This window comes from Arachis duranensis, chromosome 5 (assembly GCF_000817695.3).
Source record: "Arachis duranensis cultivar V14167 chromosome 5, aradu.V14167.gnm2.J7QH, whole genome shotgun sequence".
NCBI lineage: Eukaryota > Viridiplantae > Streptophyta > Magnoliopsida > Fabales > Fabaceae > Arachis > Arachis duranensis.
The window spans coordinates 666,839-691,806 of record NC_029776.3 but is presented as its reverse complement, the minus strand read 5'-3'; the positions used below and the strand labels follow the sequence as shown (position 1 = coordinate 691,806).

General features: G+C 32.4%; 3 protein-coding genes, 1 long non-coding RNA gene and 1 other non-coding gene across 5 annotated transcripts; 2 read left to right on the top strand and 3 right to left on the bottom strand.

Moving 5' to 3' along the window:
- Positions 1-1,379: 1,379 nt before the first annotated feature.
- Positions 1,380-8,581, bottom strand: LOC107487226 (probable cytosolic oligopeptidase A). Its single transcript, XM_016107840.3, has 17 exons — positions 8,086-8,581; positions 7,811-7,978; positions 7,020-7,143; positions 6,526-6,602; positions 6,072-6,215; positions 5,753-5,983; positions 5,595-5,685; positions 5,203-5,324; positions 4,511-4,618; positions 4,179-4,424; positions 3,560-3,705; positions 3,028-3,145; positions 2,615-2,774; positions 2,401-2,432; positions 2,183-2,248; positions 1,840-1,911; positions 1,380-1,591 (listed from the first exon to the last, which is right to left on the bottom strand). Exons 1-17 carry the CDS (start codon positions 8,494-8,496, stop codon positions 1,508-1,510), a joined length of 2,400 nt encoding a protein of 799 aa, XP_015963326.1. The 5' UTR covers positions 8,497-8,581; the 3' UTR covers positions 1,380-1,507.
- A 570-nt stretch (positions 8,582-9,151) lies between these two features.
- LOC107487228 (serine hydroxymethyltransferase, mitochondrial) lies at positions 9,152-13,565 on the bottom strand. The gene is made up of 15 exons (XM_016107842.3): positions 13,413-13,565; positions 13,214-13,264; positions 13,004-13,090; positions 12,603-12,724; positions 12,440-12,516; positions 12,084-12,208; positions 11,721-11,813; positions 11,440-11,532; positions 11,127-11,324; positions 10,859-10,963; positions 10,384-10,449; positions 10,206-10,283; positions 9,919-10,030; positions 9,572-9,682; positions 9,152-9,473 (listed from the first exon to the last, which is right to left on the bottom strand). Exons 1-15 carry the CDS (start codon positions 13,506-13,508, stop codon positions 9,325-9,327), a joined length of 1,563 nt encoding a protein of 520 aa, XP_015963328.1. The 5' UTR covers positions 13,509-13,565; the 3' UTR covers positions 9,152-9,324.
- Positions 9,936-13,765, top strand: LOC110280863 (uncharacterized). Its single transcript, XR_002375099.2, has 2 exons — positions 9,936-10,076; positions 12,056-13,765. It is a non-coding gene; the product is annotated as an uncharacterized LOC110280863 (long non-coding RNA).
- A 1,495-nt stretch (positions 13,766-15,260) lies between these two features.
- TRNAN-GUU (transfer RNA asparagine (anticodon GUU)) lies at positions 15,261-15,334 on the bottom strand. Its single transcript has one exon. It is a non-coding gene; the product is annotated as a tRNA-Asn (tRNA).
- Positions 15,335-21,090: 5,756 nt separating this feature from the next.
- On the top strand, positions 21,091-22,410 carry LOC107487058 (uncharacterized). The gene is made up of 2 exons (XM_016107636.3): positions 21,091-21,620; positions 22,064-22,410. The coding sequence occupies exons 1-2, from the start codon at positions 21,229-21,231 to the stop codon at positions 22,104-22,106; spliced, it is 435 nt and encodes a 144-aa protein (XP_015963122.1). The 5' UTR covers positions 21,091-21,228; the 3' UTR covers positions 22,107-22,410.
- The last annotated feature ends 2,558 nt before the right edge of the window (positions 22,411-24,968 follow it).

Genomic DNA, 24,968 nt, shown 5'->3' with positions numbered 1-24,968 from the left:
GTGGATTACTAAAAGTAATTATTTTTGCTGTGGTGATATTTGTAAATTTTTTTTAATTGTTAGTGTATTAAAATTATATTTATTATAAAATGTGAAAAAATAAAAGATTTTCCTGTTGTGGTGGAAGAAGGTGACAGGTTATTGCCATTTAGCAACTTGCTTACCCACCATGAAACCAGAAAGGAATTTTATTTGAGTATGTGGGGTTGGGGTTGATCTAACAATTGATTAATGTTTTGATTAGCAATTAGGTAGTAGAAAAACCTTGTTAGAAAATATAAGGATTTAGATCCTCTAAAGTTTGAATTTTACTTTAGAGAGTAAAGTATGATCTTCTATCTTTGAATAGTTTCTCTTTTATATTTATTCTTGGTCCCACCTATAAAATCAATTGTAAGAGATCACACTTTACTTTTTAAAGTAAAATTCAAATTTTAGAGGATCCAAATTCCCAAAAATTAATCTTGTAATAGAAAAAAAATAAAATAAAAATTTTAAGGGGCTAAAATAAAATTTGTACACAATTTATAAAAAGAATTTAAAGTTTGGAAGGGGTCATTGCCCCCTTTTGTTATATGTAACTTCGCTCCTGGATTAGATGTCTTAAATTAGTCTTTGAATAATACAGCAGTAAATTAAACTGATTTTTTAATAGATAATAGCGTGTGTTACAAACTTATTATGACATATATCACCGTCGAATTGATAGAAGATTAATTTAATCAATTGTTGTATTAAAATATTTATATTTTGGATTTGGATCTTCTAAATTTCAAATTTTACTTTAGAGAGTAAAGTTTGATCTCTCACCCTTGAATAGTTTCTCTCTCATATTTTCTCTTGGTCCCACCTATGAAATAAATAGTGAGAGATCAAACTTTACTCTCTAAAGTAAAATTCAAAAATTTAAAGGATCCAAATCTCTTTTTGAGTTTGTTTGATTTTACATAGGCCTTCTTTTTTCAATTATTTGCCTTTGCCTTATGCTATTTTTTCACTTTTGGGGTTGACCAAGAATTGAACTCTTGACCTTTTAGATATAAAATTCTGATACCATGTTATGAATAATTCGAATGGGTCTTAGTAACTTAGAGTGCTCTTGATTCATCATTTTGCAAATGTACAAATATATTTTGTGAAGAAATGTTCATCATTTGTTTGCTAACTTTATAAAATAGTGACAAAGGTCTTTCAAAGTAGATGACACACCCACTTTAACCATAACTTCAACTAGTTCGTCCCCATCCACCACTACCTCAGCAAAGACGTGAAGGCACCGAATCCAAGTTGTTAGAACGTAGCCTTCACAATTAGGAATTAGCTACATTTTTATTAGTCATGTGTGTGTTTGATAATTGATGATTGGAAAAAAAGGCAGATAAAGCAAAAATGTATATTTCTATTCAATGTTGTAAACTGAGGATAATATTTTAAAAAATGTAACTGTAACTACATGAATGTTCAAAAAGAATTCAGTCCCACTTCACAGTATTGAACAACTCCATTATCATGAAGCTGCAACAGATAGTAGGCCACTGTGCCTAAGCAAAGCATCTGGTGTTGGTTCTCTTCCACGGAATTGCACAAATACCTGCATTTAGCCACAACATATCATGATCAGTCGCGAATTCGAGACATTAGATACGCATCTAGATGCTTCGTCAAACATGGTTACGCGACCAAAAGGGATTATGCGATATAAAGTATAAAGCGATTTCTCTTGAAATTTTTAATTATATGATGGTAGTATATGTAATTTATCCTAAACCATAAACATATCCATCATGATATCTTCTAGAATTTATTTTCCATTAGTAGGGTCAGGGTGCATTATCTGACCTCAAGTGGTGCTTTGCCGCCTCCAAGAGCAAGAACAGTCTCACGGAACCTGTGGCCTGTTTCCTTAACAGCCTGCATAAATGCATAAATGATCGCAATTAAGCATGTGACAAAGTGGTAACTGGTAAGGGAACAGTAGCCGAACCAAACAAGGGTCTAGGTCAAGCAACAACTGCTAACATAACCCAACCAAGAGTGCACCATTTGTTTAATAAATTACAAAAAAAAAGAAGTGATAGATTGTTACACTGTATATTTCTATTAGAAAATAATTTAAAAAGTGGGGGATTTTTAAGCCTAAAACAGAATGGCATAAAACGGATGCGTTGTTTTTTAAATGTACCTCGTTATTTTCCAATCCAGCATCTTCGAATGCTGAGAATGCATCTGCAGACAACACCTCAGCCCACTGCACGATAGATAAAATCATTGTAAGGTACACTTTTCTTTCTTGCTTTGTTAGAGATGCAAAGTGGGTTCTATAAGGAAACGAGGGAGATATATATATATATACCCTCAATATGAGAATTTCAATCAATGATGAAGTAATAAAGATTATACCTTGTAACTATAGTATCCAGCAGCATATCCACCTAAAAGAATAAAATATGCAGAAAATTAAATAAATTGGAGTTACATTTTGTAGAGATATTTGCATGATACTAGTACTTGAAGAACATCAAGCATCTCGTACTACTCGATGCGGGACTTTGGGAACACCATAATACCCCAGTTCCTAACACATGACTACAAAAGTATAATATGCACAGCAAACCTGCAAATATATGCATGAAGCTGCAAAGGAATCTGTCTTCTGGTAATGGAGGAATCACTTGAGTTCTCTCGGAAACTCTGCGATCAACATCATAGATGGATTCTGGTCCACCTGGAACATATTTTGTATGAAGTTCAAGATCTAGGCTAGCAAATTTTATCTGCACGTTATATTAAAGGGGAATAAATATTAGAAGGTAAGTCACTTAATAATATAAATAATCCAAACTCAACAATCAGCATAAAATTTTGAAGTTCAAAATGCATAGATTACTAAAGCCTTAAAAAGTTAAATCATTCATTCAAGATTTAATTAAAGCCCAATAAGATAGATTTATAGATGAACAAATATTACAAGAATCAGGTTTATTGATTTCATCCTTCAGAACAAGCAACGAGAGAAAGAACTCTCACCTGTCGAAGACTCATAGACCCAGCACGAAAAGTCCTAGCAGCAACAAGCTTCAAATATACATCTTCGGGAAGACTCTCCCCAGTCTCAAAATGCTTTGCAATGCCCATTAGTGTCTCCCTAGAGCCCAAAAAAGAGAGAGAAAGAAAAAGGAGCTATAAAAGAAAATGCATAATACTAATACCGTAGTTGAAATATCATAACTGGCTACTCAGAAGATACAAATGTGCAATAAGTTGCCACTATAAATAAGGTTAAAAGGGATTAGGTTGCTCAATCAAACTGTCAACAAGTCCAGGAATTTCAATTTTCACAGTGCCCTAGAAAGAAGAAAAGGAGAAGAAATTGAAGTGTAGAATATTAAACCAAGAACACATTCTATTGATGCCCAAAGTATTAAGACAAAAGAATTGATTTTCTAAATTGTTTATATGGCAAAATCATAAGTTACTTGAGAGGGATCACTCTAAAAGATGACGAAAGATATGATCAAATACAATGGGGTTAGACAATTAGACATATATTGCTCCTTACCTATGGTAACACCAGTTTTCCATAAACTGAGAAGGCAATTCAACAGCATCCCACTCAATCCCTCTAATACCAGCAACCAAACCCTCATCTTGCTTAGTAAGCATATGCTGAAGTGCATGGCCAAATTCATGGAAGACAGTCTCAACCTGATAAAAAAGATAGGGAAAAAACGCTAGTTTATGAAACAGTTATGAATTCATAACATGTATACAAACCAATAATTACATCTTGTTCTACAAGTTGAGAATTATCCAAAATCTACATTATCCTAGCTATATATCATGCAATATCAAGCAAACTCATTACAATTTGCCACCTTGTGTAAGCAATGGTGGTTTGACCTTTGGCAGAACCACAAGAGAACCATGACTGCTTTTAGTACACATCGACTTTGCATAGAACACATCAAGGTAGATACCCACTTAAAACCTGAGTTCAAATTTTAAAATATGCAGTTATTTGGGATCTTGAACTGAAAAAGCACACTGCTTTTTCCATAACTTCTTAATTTACTTGGGATTTTGAAATGATAGAGTGCATAGCTAAAGTCACATCCAAGAAGGAATCCAAAATAGGCAGGAAAAAATAAAATAAAATAAAAAAGAACAACTAATGTTACCTCACGGAATGTCATCAAACTTGGCTTGTTGCCCACCGGAGGTGTTTGATTGCATACCATGTGAGCAATAGGCAACCTTGCTGAGGTACCATTTTGTGACAATACACGACTACGAGCGACAACTTCACCCATCCATGCACCTCCCTTTTTCTCAGAAGGACGACTATAAGGATCAAAATAGAAATACGCAATCGGATTACCAGAAGAATCTTTCACGCGAAAGAACCTGACATCAGTGTTCCAAACCTTAAAACCAATAATCATGCATCAGTAAATTTAAATAGTTTTTCTCATTATAAAAACCAAAGCTGAACAAACATGAATTCAGTTACCGGAGCTAGACCATCAGCTGGCTCAATTTCAATGCCAAAGAGTGTTTTTGCCAGGTTAAAGAGTCCATCCATAACCTTTGGCAGAGAAAAGTAAGGACGCAGTTCTTCCTACAAGACAAAAGCAGAAGTCTTCAGCTTTTGAAGGCAGATTAAAGACAAAAAAATTATTACAGGAAATGGAATCTTGACACAGTTGACTCATTATTCAAGAGTGAACAGGGATAACTAACCATTAAAATATAATAAGAAGAAAACACCAAGGGAGGAAGAATTCTGTTAGGATTCGAATAATATATGCACTAGTTATCACTAGTCACTAGTATGTATTAGTTAAGAGTAGTTAGGCAGGTAACTTGATTAGTATAAATATATGTGATAGGATAGAGGTAAGAGTGACTTGTCATTTGAGTAACTTTTGGTTGTTAGGAGTGTTGAGAGGCCTCTTAATATCCTCTCTACCCTGTCATTGCATGTAATACATCAATAAACTCTAGTATTCTGATTCAGTTCTAATATTCTTCCTATAAATGGCTGCATGAACAGTGAATCAAATACTCCATGATGTGGAGTGGAAATTAATCTTTGTTTTAATCACTTCAATTCTGGTAATCGTCTTGTTTTAACAGTTAAAAATCAAAATTAAAACCTAGTGATTTTTTCCAAGTAAAAGCTTTTTGGGGGAGGGGAGAAACCTCGTTAATGTCATATTTTGACTCCCGAAGCCTCTCACTCCAAAAGGTAATGTCCCAATGTTTCAAATCATCAGCTTCCAATGCACCCTTATTTTTGGAGAATTTCTTTAGATCTTCCATATCTGCTTGGTAAGAAAATGAAACGCTTAAAGATGTTACTTGATTAAAGGAAAATGGATATTTACAAAAAAAAATGATATAAGAAAATCACGTGTCAGAACTTGTGTCAATGATTCGAAACAGAAAAGCCATGAATTATTACTATTATGAAGAATTCAGTTACAGTGACATGCTAACTCCATCAAGATACATGACGCATCTTTACCATAAATAACTAATAAAGCAGCCAGTAAAGAAATAGAAACAATATAAAGAGGTGTCCTTTGCACTACCTTGCACTGCAGCATCCCAGGAAACTTTCCTAAGCTTTTCTAGAAGTTCTTCTGCTTTATTAACAGTTGCCATTTTGGTTGCCATGCTAATCTGATGGATTCTACGTCAGCATCCTACAACAGGATTACTCTTAATAAAGAAAAGATATAAAATATACCTCAGCATAGTTATTGTAGTTGAGAAGCTTGGCCTTTTCCATCCTAAGCTTTAAAATTTGCTCAATTATTTGAGTGTTGTCCAAATCTCCAGTAGATGCACGGGTTATATATGCACGATAGACTTCCTCACGCAAAGAACGATTGCGCGCATGTTGCATAACAGCAATAAAACTTGGAGCATCCAATGTAATTATCCATGGCCCATTATCGGCAGTGGCATTTTCATGTCCCTGCATGCTCCCACTAAGTAGTTAGAATTCAAAAAGATAGCTGATTGTCATAACTTGAAAAATAACATAATATGCCAACATGGCAAACCTTGGACACCGCGATTTGTGCAGCTAACCCAAGAGCAGTGGCAGGTAACCCTTCAATGTCTTTCTTATCTTTGATTAGCTTTTCAAACTTCTTTGTTGCATCCAGAACATTCTCCTCAAACTTTTGTGACAACTTTTCCAGCTCCTATGGATAAAATTATAATTAAAAGAAAATTTTAAAACAAAAAATTTAATTGAAATGTACCTCATGAAATTTTGTTTTGGTCCTAAAGAATTAAAGCTCAATTACTTTGGATCAGGAATTATAGCACATGCGTAGAAATATAGAATCTTCCAAACACAATCTTATTAGCATGTTTGAAGTACTTGAGAATCAGGATATTATGGGTGGGGGAGACATATATTGCCAATGCACTTGGAATTTCAAACCAGTGTAAAAAGAACAACTTGGGAAACATATTAGCATTTGTTTTATAATAGTCATAAAAACAAACCTGTTCAATTTTGTTAAATTGTTCTCTTTTATCATCTTCAAGGGACACACCGTTAAGAACCGCCTCCTTTATTTGGCCTGCAAAAGCACAAGTGAAACTGTTATTTGGCAATTATAAAATGACAAATCCGATCATGTGAATAGTAAAACATAACCACACTTCCATATTCAGAACAGTGAAGAACTTATTCTGTATAAGTTGAAAAACATAGTTACATGGATTCCATATTATGTGCCAAACACCAAAAACAAAAGGCACAACACATAATTGTCCATCTTGGGCATAGTATCCCATCCCAGCATCAAACTAGCAAAAGAGAATATCTATAAATAAGGAAAATCCTCCAACTTAATAGATGAAATCTACAAGCTAAGAAGAAGCTTTGGGGATATAACACAGAGCATTTCAAGCAACTCAACAGTAACAAGCTAACACCAGTAAAATATCCAGAAAAGAATGTCATTATAGCATCAGAAGACATCTAAAAAACTTACTTTCAACAATACGTTTGCGAGCCTCACTCAGGGTCTGCCAATCGGGTGACTCTCGAATGGCTTTAAATGCATTATAAATAGGCTTACTCTGCCCGAGCTTAAGCTGAAACTTAACCTTCTCTGCCTGCAGACAAAACCCAAGCCCATCTAGCCGTTAGTACAACAGCAACAGTACACTTGGAAACCATTTAACATGAGAAAAGAATTCTATTTCCTTTGAAAAGAATTCATTTCTATTTGAACTCAATTCCATGATTTGGAATGACTATAATATATTAATAGAATAGAATTCAAATTTGAAGAGTGTGAATGGATTTGGAAATCAGACCCCTTTTGGTCTGATTTACAAATGAAGGAAAAATGAGAATTGGAATTCTCAAAGGAATTCAAATCATTCATTTTTAGTTGTTCCAAAGCAAGAAAAAGAATTCAACTCTTGAGTGAATTCTAATTCCTAGCATTCGAAACAAGCTCTTATAGTTCATAAGCGAAATACACACTACACAAGAGTTGACTAAAAGCTAAACTGCAAGTTCCAGATTACTCTAAGAGTCTAAGACAAAAATCTTCTACGCAATATTTGAGGGGGGAGGACAAGACAAACATGCTGCAATGATATAGTAGTACTTGCAACAAGAAAATGATCATATGTTAAAAGTTAAGAAACTCTTGCACAATATCCCAAATTAACAAATTCACAGAAACAAACAGAATACATAATAGAATTTAAACACTCACCAGAATATTTACAAATTCACATAACCAAAACAAAAATACGCAGAAAACAATACCTGAACATCTTCAATGGCAGAACGGAGCTCAGAAGTATCCTTCACAGACTTGAGGTGATTGACAATGCCCCAAACAACAACCAAACTATCCACAATCTTCTCCAACGGTTCCACCAGCTTCGGCCACGAAGGTTCCACGTTACGCTCTAGTTCCTCCAATTCTCCTTCCTACATTAAAAAAAAAAACGAATTTAAAAACCAAAAACGATGAAGATCTATTTCCCAAAACGCGAGGAAAAGAGACCAAACGAGAAGAAAGACTCGAACTTGCATACCAATTGCCTGAGGAGAGTTCGGATTGCGGGTCGCACGTGCTTGGCCTCTACGGCGTCGAACGGCGGGAACTCAAAGTCTTGAAGCAAAGGGTTCCCTTCAACGACGTCGTCGCGTGAAGAAGCTGCAGCTGAGAACGAAGAAGAAGAAGAAGAAGAATGAGAGTGAGAAGGAGCGAATGGTGTTGGCGAAGTTGGCTTATGAATTGCGTCGAGGCAGAAGGAGAGAGAAGAAGACCAGAGGGGACAGGGACGGGATTTTGAGAATTGTTTGGGGCGAAAAATGGAAGAAGAGTAACGCCTTAGAAGTGGGTTGTGGCGGTGAATGGTGGAGAGTGTGAGAGTGAGGCGAGTTGCCATTAGCATGTTTGCTATAACAACTGCTCCCAGCACAATTCTCTCTCTTTGTCTCATTTTTTAAACGCTTTCTGCTGTTATAATCTTCGATATTTTTGGGGAGTTACGTTATGGAAAACAAAAATATATCTGGTACATACTGATATATGGTCTTATGAATAATGTCAAATATTTTTTTTTCATTTTATTTTGTCCTGTGATTAGTGAGTAGAGAACTTTTGTGCATTTCTGTTTTCTACTTTTCTTACTTAAATGGTTAACATAAATAGATCTAAATAATTTTATCATAGTTAGAAATAAGAATGCACGAACAAAATAACCACCTGAATAAATCAACCTAGCAAAGGAATTCCGAATCGCAACTGAGTTTGCTAGGGTTCGTGTTTTACGCCCTCTTCTGTACGAATTTGAGAACAATTCCCATACGTTACTAATAATATTTTTGTCAATTTTTATCAATTTTTATTTAAATGTATTTAATATAAATATTTTTTTATAATTATATTTAATAAAAATATCTTTATATATATTTTTTTAGATATATTTCGTTTAAAATATAATAATTAATTATTATTAGTAATAAATTCACTGGTACCTATACTTTTTCATCTTAAAAAAAAAAAAGTTAACAGAAACGCAAAACAGCGTCGTTTTAATCAGCCGCGTACCCAGCCGTACCGGCGCGGTGCCATGCCGCACCGGCGCCGTAAAATTTGATTGTTTAAGCCTTTTATTGCATAATAATAACAATAATCTATACATTTTTTTCCGAGAAAGTATCAATATCGATCAAGTTTTTTTCTACGTTCATATTCATAGCATCATCAACATATATGTTTTTTTTTGCATGATGAAAAATTTGTTCTCTTTCTCTTTCTCTCTCTCTCAGTTCTTGTACTTCATGGTTGCTTTATCGAAACCAATGGTTGGGAATTGTTTCGCGTATTCCTCCACGTCGTGACGGAGCTTCGCAATCTCTGTTTGGAAGTAAGTAGACGACTGAATTGTGGCTAAGAAATCCTTCAGCTTTGTTCCTGATTTGAAAAATAATAAATTATAAAACAAAAATCAATATTTGATGAAATAAACACAAGTTCCAGAATCATAATTCAAGATTTTATTGGATTCTAACCTTTGCTCTCTGCCTTTATCTTCACAGCCAAATTCACTGCTGCATCGAAAAATTCTGCTACCTTAACAAAATCCTCCTCAACAAATCCCCTAGAAGTGAGAGCAGGAGTTCCTGAAATCCCCAAGGTAATCAAGATTACTCACAAAGGATCGTTTTGCTTACGAATTCGGCCAATATGCCCTAAATGTTTGATCCTTTTGACAAATTTTGTTAGCTATAATCTTTTAAATTTTGGTTATTTCATCAGTAATCTTTATCAGCCACATGATCTTATGCAGAAAAACATGGCAGTTCACTCCCCAAGTTCAAACAATAAATATGTAAAGCAATGGTGGAGGTTGTAGTACCCATCCTGATGCCACCTGGAACCATGGCAGACACATCTCCAGGAACTGTGTTTTTGTTGGCTGCAATGTGCACTGCTTCCAACACCTTCTCAACTCTGGAGCCATCAATACCCTGATTCAAGATTTTTGAGAAAGAACATTAGACTCACTTTATGAAGGTATGAAAATTTTCCCTAACTTCATCTCAGCCCTTTGGCTATTACATAGAAATCATTAGAAATGAATGTTATAGACTCAATGGTTACTCAATGAACCTTGCATGCAATATGAAGATAGTTGATTGTTACCTTGTTCTTCAGATTCACCAAAACTAGATGATTCTCAGTTCCACCAGAAACAAGCTCATAGCCCCTCACACTCAGAGCCTAAAAAATTAACAAGGAGTTCATTCATGTGGTCTAACATGTAAACACTAAAGATCTGTGTCTAAGAGAAGAGGCAGTTTATTTCCCCCTTCTAATGTACCTGTGCAAATTTTGAGCAATTACTGAGAACCTGTTCTTGATATGCTTTGTACTCTGGTGTTGTAGCCTAAATCCACACAAGAAAAAGAAAAAAATGGTTACCATCAATTAATAAATATATGCAGCGCTTAGTATGCGTTCGCAAAATTGCAACTATTTGCTAAAGACAGAGCTAGAAAGAAAGTGATGCATCCATATAAATTGGTTCCAGGATGATCATTTGAAAGGTTCATCAGGATAACAATTCTTGTTTGTTTTTATAAATTTGCTTCTAAGGTTGCCACACCCACACTCATTATTTTCTCACCTCAATCTTTTGGAATTTTTGAAAGTTACCTTTTGAAGTAAATCCAGTTGATATCACTCAATACAATGTCACACTCTTAATCAACTCCAGAAAACCTTCAATATATATACCTCAATATCAAGCAAAAATAGTGACAGTAAAATTAACGGATCAATCTCTATTTGTGTACCTGCTTCAGTGCAACAGCTAAACCAGTAATAGTGTGGTTGTGGGGGCCACCTTGCAGTCCAGGGAACACTGCTTGGTTGATTTTGTCCTCATAATCATACAACACCTTCAAATAAGTAAGGAGCATTAACATTCAGCTCAAGCCATGAATTTACATTTTTTTTTTCCAAGAACCAAACACATACTGGCAAACAAATGAGAAAAATATTGGGCGAGTATAATAAAGTTAACTGGAAAAATTGACAAATGAATTTTGTTAAGGAATGCACCTCCTTTCCTTGTTTGTTAATTTCCTTCACCCCCTTCCTGAAGAAGATCATAGCTCCACGTGGGCCACGAAGCGACTTGTGAGTTGTGGTGGTCACTATATCTGCATAATCAAAAGGGGATGGGATAACACCAGCTGCAACCAATCCACTGATGTGTGCCATATCTGCCAGCATCACAGCCTTGTGTTTATCACACACCTGAAACATGTTTCATGAGTTCAACTTTGGTCCTCAAAAACCATTGAGTAAAAAAGAAAGAAGAAGAACACAAGACAATCTATTAATGTTCATAAAATCATTCTGTACGATATACCTTGCGGATGCGTGCATAATCATACAGACGTGCATAAGCACTTGCTCCAGCAACTATTAGTTTTGGCCTGAAAAGTGTAGCCGTTGCCTCCAACTGCATTTGAATGTTGCTCAAATCTTAAAAAACTCTTATTAACACAAGTGGTATACAAATATTCAAATTGAGAGTAGACTAATTTGAGGCAAATGGGGATTGGAAAACTTTCAATCACTCAGCAAGTGAAAAGTTCAATTGAAGGTTATACAGAGACCATGATACAAGACTGCAATGTGCAAAAATACCTGGTCATAATCGATATATCCTGTGCTTTCATTCAGTCTGTATGGCATTGTCTCAAAAAATATAGAGACTGCAGAAATCTTTTTGGTATCAGTCTGCATCATGACAATAGTGACTATTACTTTCTTATCCTTAATTGATTGTAACTCTATACAAATGTTAATAGACAAGAAATGCCCCCATTGCTGAAATGAAAATCCATTAATCAAAATAATCTTATGTTTCATTAAGGACTGCTAAGTTATTCTAGTGAATCTCAGAACTTTATTATGGGGGAAAATGACAACAGTGATCATTGATCTATTTCCATATATCTAACTAGATTTTATTGAAACAGGTAAATGAGTGAGGGAAGTTGATAATACCTGGTATCCATGAGAAAGATGCCCTCCATGAGGAAGGTCAAGCGCCATGATTCGCTCATGAGGTTTCAGCAATGCGGTATACACATGAAAATTTGCAGGTGAACCAGACAGAGGTTGCACATTTACTGCAAAATAGGGGTAAGAGACACATAAGCTACATTTCCTTCTCTGTTATTTTTTCTTTTTTTGATTCTTTTCCCCCTTCCTTTGGGAATTAAAACAACATATTGAACACAGAAATATTCATTGGAGAAAGTGTGAGATGTGAAAGCAAAGTCCTATGAAGCCAAAACAGGGAAATTTGTCCATATACAATGAAAAACAAATCAGGTACTATGTTAGTGTTGTGTGATTACCTCCCCATTTTGCCGGATCCAACCGGAACGCTTCCAAGGCACGCTTCTGGCATAGTGTTTCAGCCATGTCAATATACCTGAAATAAGAAAGATCAGAAATCATTGAATTGATTCAATATTTCAATGTGACACTCCTATAGAAGAAAGTGAAAGAGTGACATACTCATTTCCACCATAGTATCTGGCACCAGGATATCCCTCACTGTATTTGTTTGTCATGATAGACCCTACAGCTTCCATCACAGAGACAGAGGTGAAATTTTCTGAGGGTATGAGTTCCAGCCCCTTCACAAATACAAAAACAAGAAGTCAGTCAGTCCATATGTGTGGTGAAAACTGAAAAGCAAAACTCTACCATCATCTCATCAGTCATCATATATGATAGTTGATAGGCAATCAAACATTCAATCCAATATTCCCCCTGGCTAGGAAGAATCATAATATCATGCAGCATAAACTCAGCACTGTCAAATGTTTTGCATAAACTCAGATAGTTGGATAATTTTTTTCAAGATTTTCTATATCCCTGGCAAAGATGCAAGTAATAATAAACTAATATATTACCTTCCATTGTCTAGCTTTCTCTAGCTCAATTATATCAGCAATCTCAGGATCAACTTCCTCAAGTGAAGCATTCAATTGCTTTGGCCACTGCAAAGGCAAATCACTATATTACGATAGAAGTCTGCTTTTTCTTCCTTTCTGCTTGAAAGTTGAAACAATATGTATATCTAGATATGCATAATATTAACTGTAATTATATAATAAGCTTACCGAAACTCGGGATTTTTCTTTGTCGTAAACAGCTTCATCAGGTAAAGAGGACTACATTCAAAAGCAAGGGAAAGGAATGGCAGTAGTTAATTGGTTAAGGTAGGGGAGCAATAGAAGATTATGAATATGAATATTTGTTATTATAAAGATAATAATATAATATAAAGCATATATGGTTGGAAATTTGATTAATGAAGACCTTGTAGTAAACAGTGGTGCCTGCACTGAAGAGAGGACGTAAAGGCTTGTCCATGGAAGAAGAAAGCCTGCGAAGAAGCGCCATTGCCATTGCCATCTCCAAGACACAAAACACGGGGTGTGTGTGTGTGTGTGTCTGTGTGTGTTATTGTGTATGTTTTTTCTCTTGTAACGTAGTTTACAGGTTTTGGTTTTGTTTGTTTCTGTTGAGTTTTGATTTTGGTGGTTGGTGGCTCTTGATGATCCACTCCTTATTCCTTAGTCCCACTTCTAAGTAAGTTATGTATAAATAACTATCAAATATTTTTATTTTAATTTGAGGAGTTTGATTGTCATGTATTCATTATTCAATAAGATCTTTGCATTTGCATTTGCATTTGCATAGTTCTAAAACAATATAAGTTGTTGAGTTGAGTATTTTTGTTAATATGATTAGATATTCGTGTAAAATTACTTTTTAGCATGATAATATATAAATTAAATTTTAAGTTTAAATGGTTACCTTTTAAAATAAGGTTGTGATTATAATATGTTTTTAATGCGAATTTATCATATGATTATTTCTCTATATCTGATGTTATGCTTAACAATATGTAAAAATAATAATAATAATAATAATAATAATAATAATAGTAATAATAATAATAATAATAATAATAATAATAATAATAATTAATAATGAATAAAATTAAATTGTATATGGAAAAGAACTAATTTTTGGCTTATTATAAATTTAATTGTAATGTGTTAATAATATAAAAAAATTTTATACATATATCTAATATATCTAATTATATAGTCATGCTCATATTAATAAAAATAGCCTTTTTCACAACTAATGTGTGAAACCAAAAGAACAAATTAATTATAATTAAAAATAATTGTGTTAAATAATTTTTATTAACAGTGTATCACAAATAAATTAATTATATATACATAAAAAAACAGGCATTTGTGTATATAGAGACAAGTTAAGGAAAGTTGATATGTATACTTTGTGACTTTGTCTTATAGTCAATAATGATTTTTGTGACCGAAATTTAAGATATGTATTGGTTATTGGTTACAAATGAAGGTGGCCATGAAAGGCCTATCCACAACAACCATTTCTTGGCCACAGGGTAGACCTTTGGCATATGTTTGGTTCTGATAGGGTTAAGTGAAAAATGATTGAAACACATTTTGCCACCAAAGCCTTGTAACCTTTTTCTCTAACAAATGAGGACTCTTCGTTAGCCAACTTCTTGTGTTGTTTAGTGGGAGTTAGAGATGACAATTCTACTTAAATTCGTTAATATTTATCCATTTCTATTTGATTGGGGCGGGTAATTATTCATTTTGATATAGTAGAAAGTAAATTTTGGCAGATAAAATTTTGAACGAACTAGACAGAATCGAATTTAAGTAATATTTGCTCATATCTATCATAGTATATATATAATGATTAGTAAAATGATTAATAATATTGTATTATTATAAAGTTTTTTATTTTAATTTATGTTATGTATGTGATAATAGTTATATAAAATATATATTAAAATATAAAATACATATTAAAAATAACCAGGAAAATGAAAAAGAAAAATACAAAATTTTCCCTCCAAAGATAAACAAAAAGATTGGTGCCCACATATACTTTCTCCTCCAATCCAGTAACTCTTCTCAAATGAAGGTTTTGTATTTTCTTTTTTGATCCAATTATAAACTTAGAGCTGGTTGATTAAGAACCTTGAAGCCCAATTGGTAGTTATTTAAAGGGCTAACCCAATATATACTACCCCAAGAACTTGTATATGGACTTTTATTAAAATTGTTTTTTTTCTCAAAAAACAAGAGAGATATTAATAAACGCTAGAAGGAGGGCTTGAACCTCCGACCTTGTGGTTAACAGCCACACGCTCTAACCAACTGAGCTATTCCAGCTTATTGATTAAACATGAAAATAAATATATTTTAACATAAATATTTAGATGGAGTTTAATAATAAAGAACCCTCCTAATTATGTTTTCTATAAACACATAAATTATGAGATCAAATTTTGAGTAAAGTAATTTTTCACTTGGAAGTTTAATTTTCTTCAAAGTATATATATATACTATGAATAATATTCAACCAAATTCATACATTTGTAGCTTAAAAGGTATACAAAATGGCTATGCATATATATCTTGGCGTGATACGTTGTTCTGCTTCAGTTCCACATCACATGTAAGATGTTCTGTATAGTCATCTCTCTTATTACTGTACATATGCACTATGTATATGCAACAAAAATTAGGATATATATGCACATTTTTTCTCCGCAATATAATTCTCATATTGCAGCGCGTCTGCAACAACCACGCTTTTTTCTCTGTTAACATTTTTAGTATTAAAATTAATTGATAAAAAAATGACTATATCATAAAAGAAGTGTGTACAAGAGAGGTATATACAAAGAGTTATGCAAATTATTTTTTTTTAATATAATACATGTATCGTAAAAATGTTGTATTCACATGTCCATTACATTTCGTATGAGACTTTGGATATGTATATCTTTCACTTTAAACTGTGTGTTAATAAAAACAAAAAATATTGTTTCAAACATATTTGAATACACCCAAATAAAATGATGTGCAATTCGTACGTATAATTAAAATAAATTTAAAAATAATATATTATTAATTATTAACATAAAAATATTTAAAATATTTTATATAATTAAAAAATATATTAAAAATATTTTAAAAAGTCAATCAATGCTTTAATATTAATAAAAATATAAAGATATTTATAAAAAAATTATTTATATTTGTATATAGTATTGTGCTCATATCTAATTAGGATAATGATATGGTTAAAAAAGCAAGAAGTATAACAGCAAAGAAGGACTATCCAGATTAATAGAGGGAAAAAGGAACTTACTAGAATGATGGTAATGATCAAAAGGAACACTACAAGAAAAATACTTATTTAGCCACATTTTTTTTAAGTTATATTTAAAAAATGTAGTGTATTTTATGAATAGGTTATGCTTTTTTCAGTAATGCTTTTTTATAAGAGAAAAAAAAAACACAATTTTGGCATCATTTAAAAAGTATAGCCTTAGATATTATAGAAATCACTTATGAAGGGTAGCCAAATGTTGATATTTATGAGTCCACTTTTTATATCTACGGGAGCGCTTTTAGAATGTAGCCTATTTGTTAAATTTTGGGATGCACTTCAAAAATGATGCCTAATGTATCTAGAACAAAAAACTTGACACTTTGATAAATTTTATTCCTCAATTTCCCGAAAGCAAAACTCACACACTTAGTGAAATTTTTGTCCCTCCAAAACTCACACTTAGCCTTCATCTCGACCCCCTTTCAGAAACCCTGTCACCATCAAAGAAACCCTCCAAAACTCGCCATCGCGAAAAAAACCCTCTGGCTATAGAAATCCTCTCACTCACCACTCACCGTTCACCGTCGCTTCTCTTCGCCCTCTTCCTCGTCGCTGCGCCACCCCTCTCGAATGGGTGTTTTTCTTGTAGTGGAAGCTGAAAATTTGGGGGAGACTTGAACAAAGCAGGGCATTGCAGCAAGGAATTTGGAATGAGATAGGGAAAGCGAAAGAAGTGTGATGACAGTGACAAAATGAAAGCTGAAACTGAATGAAAAACTGAAAGAAAACTAACTCCAAGAAGCGCGAAAGGCAGGGGTAGAGCAGTCATTTCACACATAGTTTTGAATCACCTATTATAAGCATTAAATGTTCAACGCGAAAAACGAGATGAGAAATGGCGTTCCCTTGCAGCGAGGAAGCTCACACGCGCATAGAAGACGCGTCCCGATCACGAGTGACCGGCAAAGCGACAACACACGCGAAGAGGAGCAGAACGCGCCAACCACAGTGCTCACGGCCATAGCTGGCGCGTTGGGAGCACTGTTACGGCCCGGCTCAGCTTGCACGGCCCGATCTGGTTCTGTGCATGGGACGACCCGGCCCGATAGGGCGCCCCGCATCCAGGCCACAACCCGGACACCTGCACCCCTGCTGCCAACCACATGACAGCTGGGAGAGAAAGCTTTCTAGAAGGAGACCTCTCCTGTGAGGCCCGCCCTACTAACAGGGTATATATACCCCTTCCCCAAAGTACGTCACTACCCTTTATTCTCGCTGCCATCTGTATCCCTCCTGACTTGAGTGTCGGAGTGTCATTGCAGGTGGCTCTTCCCTACATTACAAGAAACTCAGGAGGTCGTCTGTCCGCATGTCTCTCTCACCAGACTCAGATTCAGGCTGATTTCCACCACTTCACTCGGAGAGCATCTCTGGCCCATCCAAAACACGAGCAACCGAACACAATAAAAAATCAAAATTGTTATTTTTATAATATAAAAAATATTACGTGCAATAATGCACACACTCCTCTCAAATATTTAATTACAATCTTCATTTTTCATCTATCTTTATGCTTTATCAAAAAAATTCTCATCTAATCTAACTCATTTTAAAATGAGTGTATCTATATATCATATATCATATATTGTATCTTATCTATATATATAAGCACGTAATAAAATTTTCAAGAGCAAAGTAGTGAGAAATATATGGTTTTTGACCATATATATATATATATATAATTACAATTGATTGGATTAATAATGTGAATATTTATTTTTTACAGTATGAAATGATGAGTGAGTCATTTAAAAATAATATTATATATTTAAATTTTTTTACGAATTAAATTTAACTAAATTTAACAATAAAATTTAGAATAATATTAATCATAACTAATTTTTATTATATTATATCAATTTTATTATTGAACTTAGTTAATAAAAAAAACTTGAAAGTACAGTATTAATTCGCATTGGATTTCAATATTAAGGAAGATAGAAGTGAAAATTTTCACCTCAGAAGAGAGAGGGAAAAGGATTGATGAATGGAAGGGTGGTGAAGGTGCATTAAGCATGATGCATGTGGCCATTCTACTCTCTTTCTGTGCCCATCCCTTCTGGCTTCTGCTCAACATGTGCCTTAGATTCTAGGCCCCACTCTTGGTCTTCTTCTTGTCTACGTTCCTCATGACAAAATATTCTTCCACTAATTCAAAATCACTTATTTTAATTAGGGTTTTGCTAATCAAGATTCACTCTTTTCAAAATACTTTTTAATTTTTCTTTTTATCGAGATATCTAGCTACTTATCTCAATATTACTTAATAACTCTTTCTCATCAGTTAGTCTCTTAAAATTTTGAAGGATCGAACTCCAGATTCCATAAGTCACAATTGCCGGTTTTTCTAATTCGTCTTGCCAGCTCTGGTGCGTCTCCAACATTGCGTCGTCGCGTCTGTGGCTTCTCTGCTCTATGTCGTCGTATCTCTTTTTTCCGGTGCATCTCTTGCCGTTGTGTCCGTCGTTGCTGTCACCTGTAGCCAGAGTTTGCTTCGCCGTGTTTGGATAAGTTGGTTTTCTCTTTTCTATGCGTTCTTAAAACTCTCTATCAGTTTTTTTTAGTTATTCAGTTGATTTATAATTCGATTATAATCAACGAGGCAGTGCTGTTTGGAAGGCGCGACGAGGATGAAAGAATGGAGGAGAAATAAAAGGCGGAAAGCTATTACATAAGATTAGGATACATCTTCTAGAAATGATTTGAAAAAAAATTATATCTTAATTTTTAATATTTTTAAAAAATTGTATAATTTTTTATTTTAAAAATTAATTTAATTATAAAATAAATAGACCGTTGCCATATTTTTATATATAACCGATGGAAGATGATATAAACTATAGTTTGAATGTGGGAATTAAGAGGTGAAACGCATATATCCAACTAAGTTGAAACAATGCATGCAAGAGATAGATGAGCATCAAAACCAAGGTAAAGTGGCTGAAATGTTTAAGCAAACGGACACTGCCCTCTCATTCATTCATCTCTTTATGAAATTAGAAAATGACGACATATTCTTCAGTCCCCACAACACTCTCTTAGTCATAGGATGTAGCTCTCTGTTATGTACCAAAATCATCACATGCCACATTATTCATATACTACTATTATTATTATTTGTTGCACTTTTTTTGAGCTACCTAGCTATATAGCTAGCTATATCATTCATATTTTTTTCTTCTTCTTCTTCTTCTTATTATTATTATTATTATTATTATTATTATTATTATTATTATTATTATTACCCTCTATTTCAAATTTTACTAACAATCAATGGGTAGTTCGTAATTTCATTTATTATTCTTCATCTATCTTTTTCTTGAATTAGTAATTTTCATATATTTTTTTTTTTTGTTGCGAACATTTTCTGAGTTGAGTTGCTTGGTTTGTAGTGAAATAATTACAAAGGACTGTGTCCTTTCCCTTTCTTTTATTCATTTCATTCGTTAGGACATTCGGAAATGGCTAAATGCATGTCCTTATCATCAATCCTACTATAGTCTAGTTTTCAATAATGAAAACTTTGATGTACCCTTTGTCGGTAACTTTTGTTTCCCATCTGTAAATAATAATAGTCCATTATTATCAATTAATTACAACCCCTCCCAAAGTTAAATAAGTTTATAGCAATAAATTAGCTAGCATGTGGTTAAAATTGTATCTAATGGATTTTACTAGGAATAATAAATAAAGATCCCTGCCATTTTTCAGTGTTGTAATATACTAATATAGTAATGAAAAAATTTTAAGTGTACTAAAAATACCGATATTTCAGTTATTTTAATCGTTGATTTTAATTAATATATATTATATAATTTTTATAATTTAGATTATCAACAGTTAAAATAATCAGAACACCAATAATTTCAGTATACTTGAAATTTTTTTTATAGTAATATATATGGTTAACGAGTACCAAAAGTAAAAATTTTGTAGCTTTCATGAATAAAATAATACTCCAAAGGAGTTAGAACTTAGGACTTCTCCATTTGACTCAAATCATTATTTAATTTATTTATAGTGCATATTTAGGTGTATGGTCATTGTTTATTACTTTCTTTGGCTGTTTTTGCTTTGCAAGAACTAATTTATGTATCTGTTATTACCAGAAAGAAAGAAAGACAGGTCACTTAGAAATAAAAAAATATGTAAAAGGTATTAACTATTTGTCTTTTCATTAGCCAAATAATTAATAATAATGTGATTATTTGCCATATTAACAAAATAATTCAGTTAGCTGGTTTTCAGTTTTCCCTAAACAATATTACATTGTAAATAATCTTTTTCTTCTCTATAAATTCCAGCTAATATAACTAACAAAATATATGTTTTATAATAATTCTCACAAAACTAATTTTGCGTTAGTTAATTCGTCTCCTTTTAAATGGTCTCAAATTTAAGTTTAGAAACAGAAAAAATAAAACAGTGTTAAAAGAGGCCATCATAATTCTTGTAACAAAATTAGTAAAATTCTTCATAATAAGATTTGGTTTTGAACACTGCAAAAAGTAGATAAACTTAAAAAAAAAGGAAATTAAAGAATTACAATTTTTTTACGGTATTTTTTAATATGATAGATTAAGGACTAATTCGTTGCGATGTAGATCTGAGTTTTATTTATTAAATATCTGTCACTGGTCAATAAATTACTACATATATAAGGCAAAATTCGAATCGCAATACTTACTTAAACGAATACCTGAATTGTTCACTCAAACAGTCCAAGTTAGTTGAAAGAATTACAATTACAATTACCACTTAATTGAACGAATTACAAGTGCCAAAACGGTGGCAGGTACTTAATAAACTGAACTCCTCTTACATAGAACTCGAAGCTAATCAAGTTTCATTCAAACACACACCACCTTACTACTCCATTGAAATAATGGACAAAGATCTCAGCAGCACAGTAACAACAACAGTGATGCACTCTTCTTCTTCTTCTTCTTCTTCTTCATACATGATGATGTCTTCTCCTTCTTGCTGCTTCCCAATCCAGAACGAGTTCCAGTACTCAAGAATCCACCATTTCAGTAACACTTGTAGTTGTTGTTGTTGCTGCAGCAGCAGCAGCACTTTGAAGAGGAGGAGAGGATGGAGATGGAGAAGCATCCTCAGAAGGCTCATGAGGGAGAGCAAGACCTCCTTGATGTGTAGATCCAATAAACCTGTTTCGTTTCAGTATGATCCTGTTAGTTACTCTCACAACTTTGATGAAGGTAGTTTCCATCTTCACCGCCACCAGGAACCTTCACAACTAGTGTTTCAAGATCATAGGTAATAATAATTAAGATTTCAATGTAAATCTATTTTCAAGATTATTTAATTATATATGTTTGCCTTTAATCAAAATGGATCTACTGCGTTTGTTAACTGTCTCGACACAGAAATACAAAAAAAATCGATTCACGTGAAGTTGATAATTGAGAGCCGTTACATGAAAATTTAGTCAAATCATCTAACGAATCTCAGTTATCAACTTCATGTAAAGTCGATTGCACATGAGTTTTTATCTTTTTATTTTTGTACCATCTTTCGTCTCTAATTTTAATTTTGAAAAGAAATATTTCGTTCTTTTATTATATTTATCTCATTCTTTTAATATATTTGAATCTTCTAGTTATGTCTCTGTATTTTTATCTTGTGATATGTTGATTTTATTATTGTGTAATCTTTACATATGCTGATGCAGTTCCTTTTTTTTGTTATTTAATTTGCAGTGGTGCTGTTTTTCATAGGTTGGATTCTCATTGCAAAATATGAACTGAATCATTGAGTAAAGTGGAGTCCACAGTGTGCCTAACTCTTTGAAAATAAGAAATCCCCACTTCAAAATATCTTGGGTAAAGATTAGGAGAGAGATTCATCACTGCAAAAGAATTCTGATCTGAACAAAAATAATAGAATAGAATGCAGATTTTTGTGAGGTACAAGTTTATCCAATTTTTTTACGGTGAAGATCTCAGAAATTAAATCGCCTTGTATATGGTGCTATATATTTGATGGATTTAATTTTTTGACTAAGATAAAAGTGAAATTGTAAAGATTGCATTGTACAGCATTTGCAAAATTATGAGACATTATTACATATTAACTTTAATTTTTTGCTTTGTTTAATTATCATCATGTTCGGGAGATTTTTTTGGATGTGGGGTATATACCTTATTAATTTCAATGGACAAATATAATAGAACATGTTAGTGGTCTCTACCATCATTATATATATATATATATATCAAAAAAAAAATTATATGGTACAGATCTAAATCTGTACAGATTTAAAGATTTAAAGATGTGGTAAAATCTAAACCACACATCTTAAAACTACACTTTTAACTTAAAACTGTAACTCTTCACAAAGAAAAGCGTCACCTAATGGAAAAAAAGTAAATTAGAAGATTTAAGAGAAGAAATAATTAAATTATCAAAACTAATAGATCAAAAATTAATGATTTTAACCAATGTTAATTGTAATGACACTGAATTCTTAAAATCAATACAAAATGATTTTTCTCAAAATCTTTATTGTACTATAAGTTTTATTGAAGGACTTCAAAAACCTGAAAAAACTTACTTTTCACATGGAATTTCTAAAAAATGCTATCATGGAAATGATTCCCCACATCTTCATCATACTTTTAACCCACAATTAAATTCTATAGTAGATATGCTTGAAGAAATATTAGTATCCATAAAATTTCAAAGAAATAAGGAAAAAGAGAATCTCAAAGAAGAAAAATTTCAAAATATAATCAACATAACAGACTTAAAAGTAAAACCACCATTGAAATTATGAATATTGAAGAAAAATTAGAAGAAGTTACAATGCTTTTTAAACAATTAAAAATGGCTCAAGAAAATAATATTATGGAACAAGGATTTCAAATAGAAGAAGAATTAGTAAATTCTGAAAACATAGAAAATGAAGAACACATTCTAGATTATTCAAGTGACGAAGAACCAGCAATTCCAATACAAGTAAAAAATGAAGCTGGAACATCTAAGGATAATCAATCTCAATTTAAATGGGAAACAGGTTTTGATAATTATGCTTTTAAAAAAGGATTTATAAATAAAGATTCAAAATATACAAAAATACCATCGAAATACGTTCCTAAAATCCAGGAAATGGAAGGAGAAAGAATGCTCGATTTAAACTGCAAAAAGAACGAAAAAGAAATTTTTGAAAACTGGTTGAATTCCTTCTTATTAGAGGCCTTTACTAATCCAAAACTTAGTGAATTGTCTGGAAGAGACATTTGGAATTACATAGAATTTCATACTAAAGGAACTATAAGAGATTATATGACATCAATAGAAAACCAAGTAATAGAAGAATTAGAAACAAAAACAACAGCTTATGATAAGATATTATATATAATGATAATTCTATATAAAGAATTTTTTGGAAAAAATATTATAGATCATAGACAAGAAGTCTATAATAAAGAATATCAAGAAGCAAAAAACCATTTAGCTAATATTCAGATATATGATTTATGTAATGTGGAGTCTTATATATGTGAATATAGAATACACTATTACAAATTAAAAGAAGAAGACAAAAATCATTATCTCAGTATGTATATAACAAAACTTCCATATCCTGCTAATGAATTTATAATGGGAAGATTTATAAGAGAAATAAATAGAGGAACAATTGAAAATAATTTTGGTGGAGCAACCTCTGCAATAAGAGAGGAAATAAAAGAACGTTGTATGCAAGAAGCAACTCAAAAAAGATTTGCAAATATAATTAGAATTTGCTGTCAGGACAATGAAAAGATACCTCAAAAATATGGTCTTAATAAAAATTTTCAAAGAAAAAGAAAATATCAATTTAGAAGAAGAAAATACTATCCAAACTGGAGAAAAAAGAGATATTTTAGGAAAGAAAATAACAATAAAAACAAAAGACAAAGAAATAACTATTGCCCAAATAAAAAAGAAAATTGTAAATGTTGGCATTGCCAAGAAGAAGGACACTACGCAAATGAATGCCAAAAAAAGAAGGATAAAAAGGATCTTACTAAACAAATAGAAATTGCTAAGTCTTATTTCATGGAACCTTTAGAGGAATCTGATGATAACTTAGACTATATTTTTGAATATGTCTCAGAAACAGACTCAGAGACTGAGTAATAATGCTACATTTATTACTATAAAAATAACAGAAAAATTTATAAATGCTTTCATAGATTCTGGAGCAACACAATGCTTTGCTAGTTCAAATATAAAACTTGATTGGAAAAAATTAAAGAAACCATTAAGAGTTAGAATAGCTGACAAATCAATACATAAAATTGACCAAAAAGCAGAGATGGTTGAAATTTTTATTCAAAATTATAGGTTCATTGTTCCATCTATATATATGTTAGATTCTGGAATAGATTTTATCATAGGAAATAACTTTTTAAAACTATATCATCCATTCATTCAAGAATTAACATATATAGTTTTAAAAGCCCCACACGATTCTTCAATAAATCAAAAATCAAAACGTATAAAAATACCAACTACTACTATAGATAAGATCTTAAAATTTAAAATATTTTCTATACTAGAAACATGTTATTTAAATCTATACTTTCAGATAAATATTCCAAAAAATAATCTTGAAATAAA

Coding starts and splice junctions, on each gene's coding strand:
- LOC107487226 (XM_016107840.3), bottom strand. CDS start 8,496: ATGAGACAAAGAGAGAGAATTGTGCTGGGAGCAGTTGTTATAGCAAAC. Junction 3,706..4,178: donor GTTTGATGACATTCCGTGAG/GTAACATTAGTT, acceptor CTTTTTTATCAG/GTTGAGACTGTCTTCCATGA. Junction 1,592..1,839: donor GCGGCAAAGCACCACTTGAG/GTCAGATAATGC, acceptor GGCTAAATGCAG/GTATTTGTGCAATTCCGTGG.
- LOC107487228 (XM_016107842.3), bottom strand. CDS start 13,508: ATGGCAATGGCAATGGCGCTTCTTCGCAGGCTTTCTTCTTCCATGGAC. Junction 12,209..12,439: donor GGATCCGGCAAAATGGGGAG/GTAATCACACAA, acceptor CCTATTTTGCAG/TAAATGTGCAACCTCTGTCT. Junction 10,031..10,205: donor TGGTGAATCTGAAGAACAAG/GTAACAATCAAC, acceptor ATCTTGAATCAG/GGTATTGATGGCTCCAGAGT.
- LOC107487058 (XM_016107636.3), top strand. CDS start 21,229: ATGGACAAAGATCTCAGCAGCACAGTAACAACAACAGTGATGCACTCT. Junction 21,621..22,063: donor CTAGTGTTTCAAGATCATAG/GTAATAATAATT, acceptor TTTAATTTGCAG/TGGTGCTGTTTTTCATAGGT.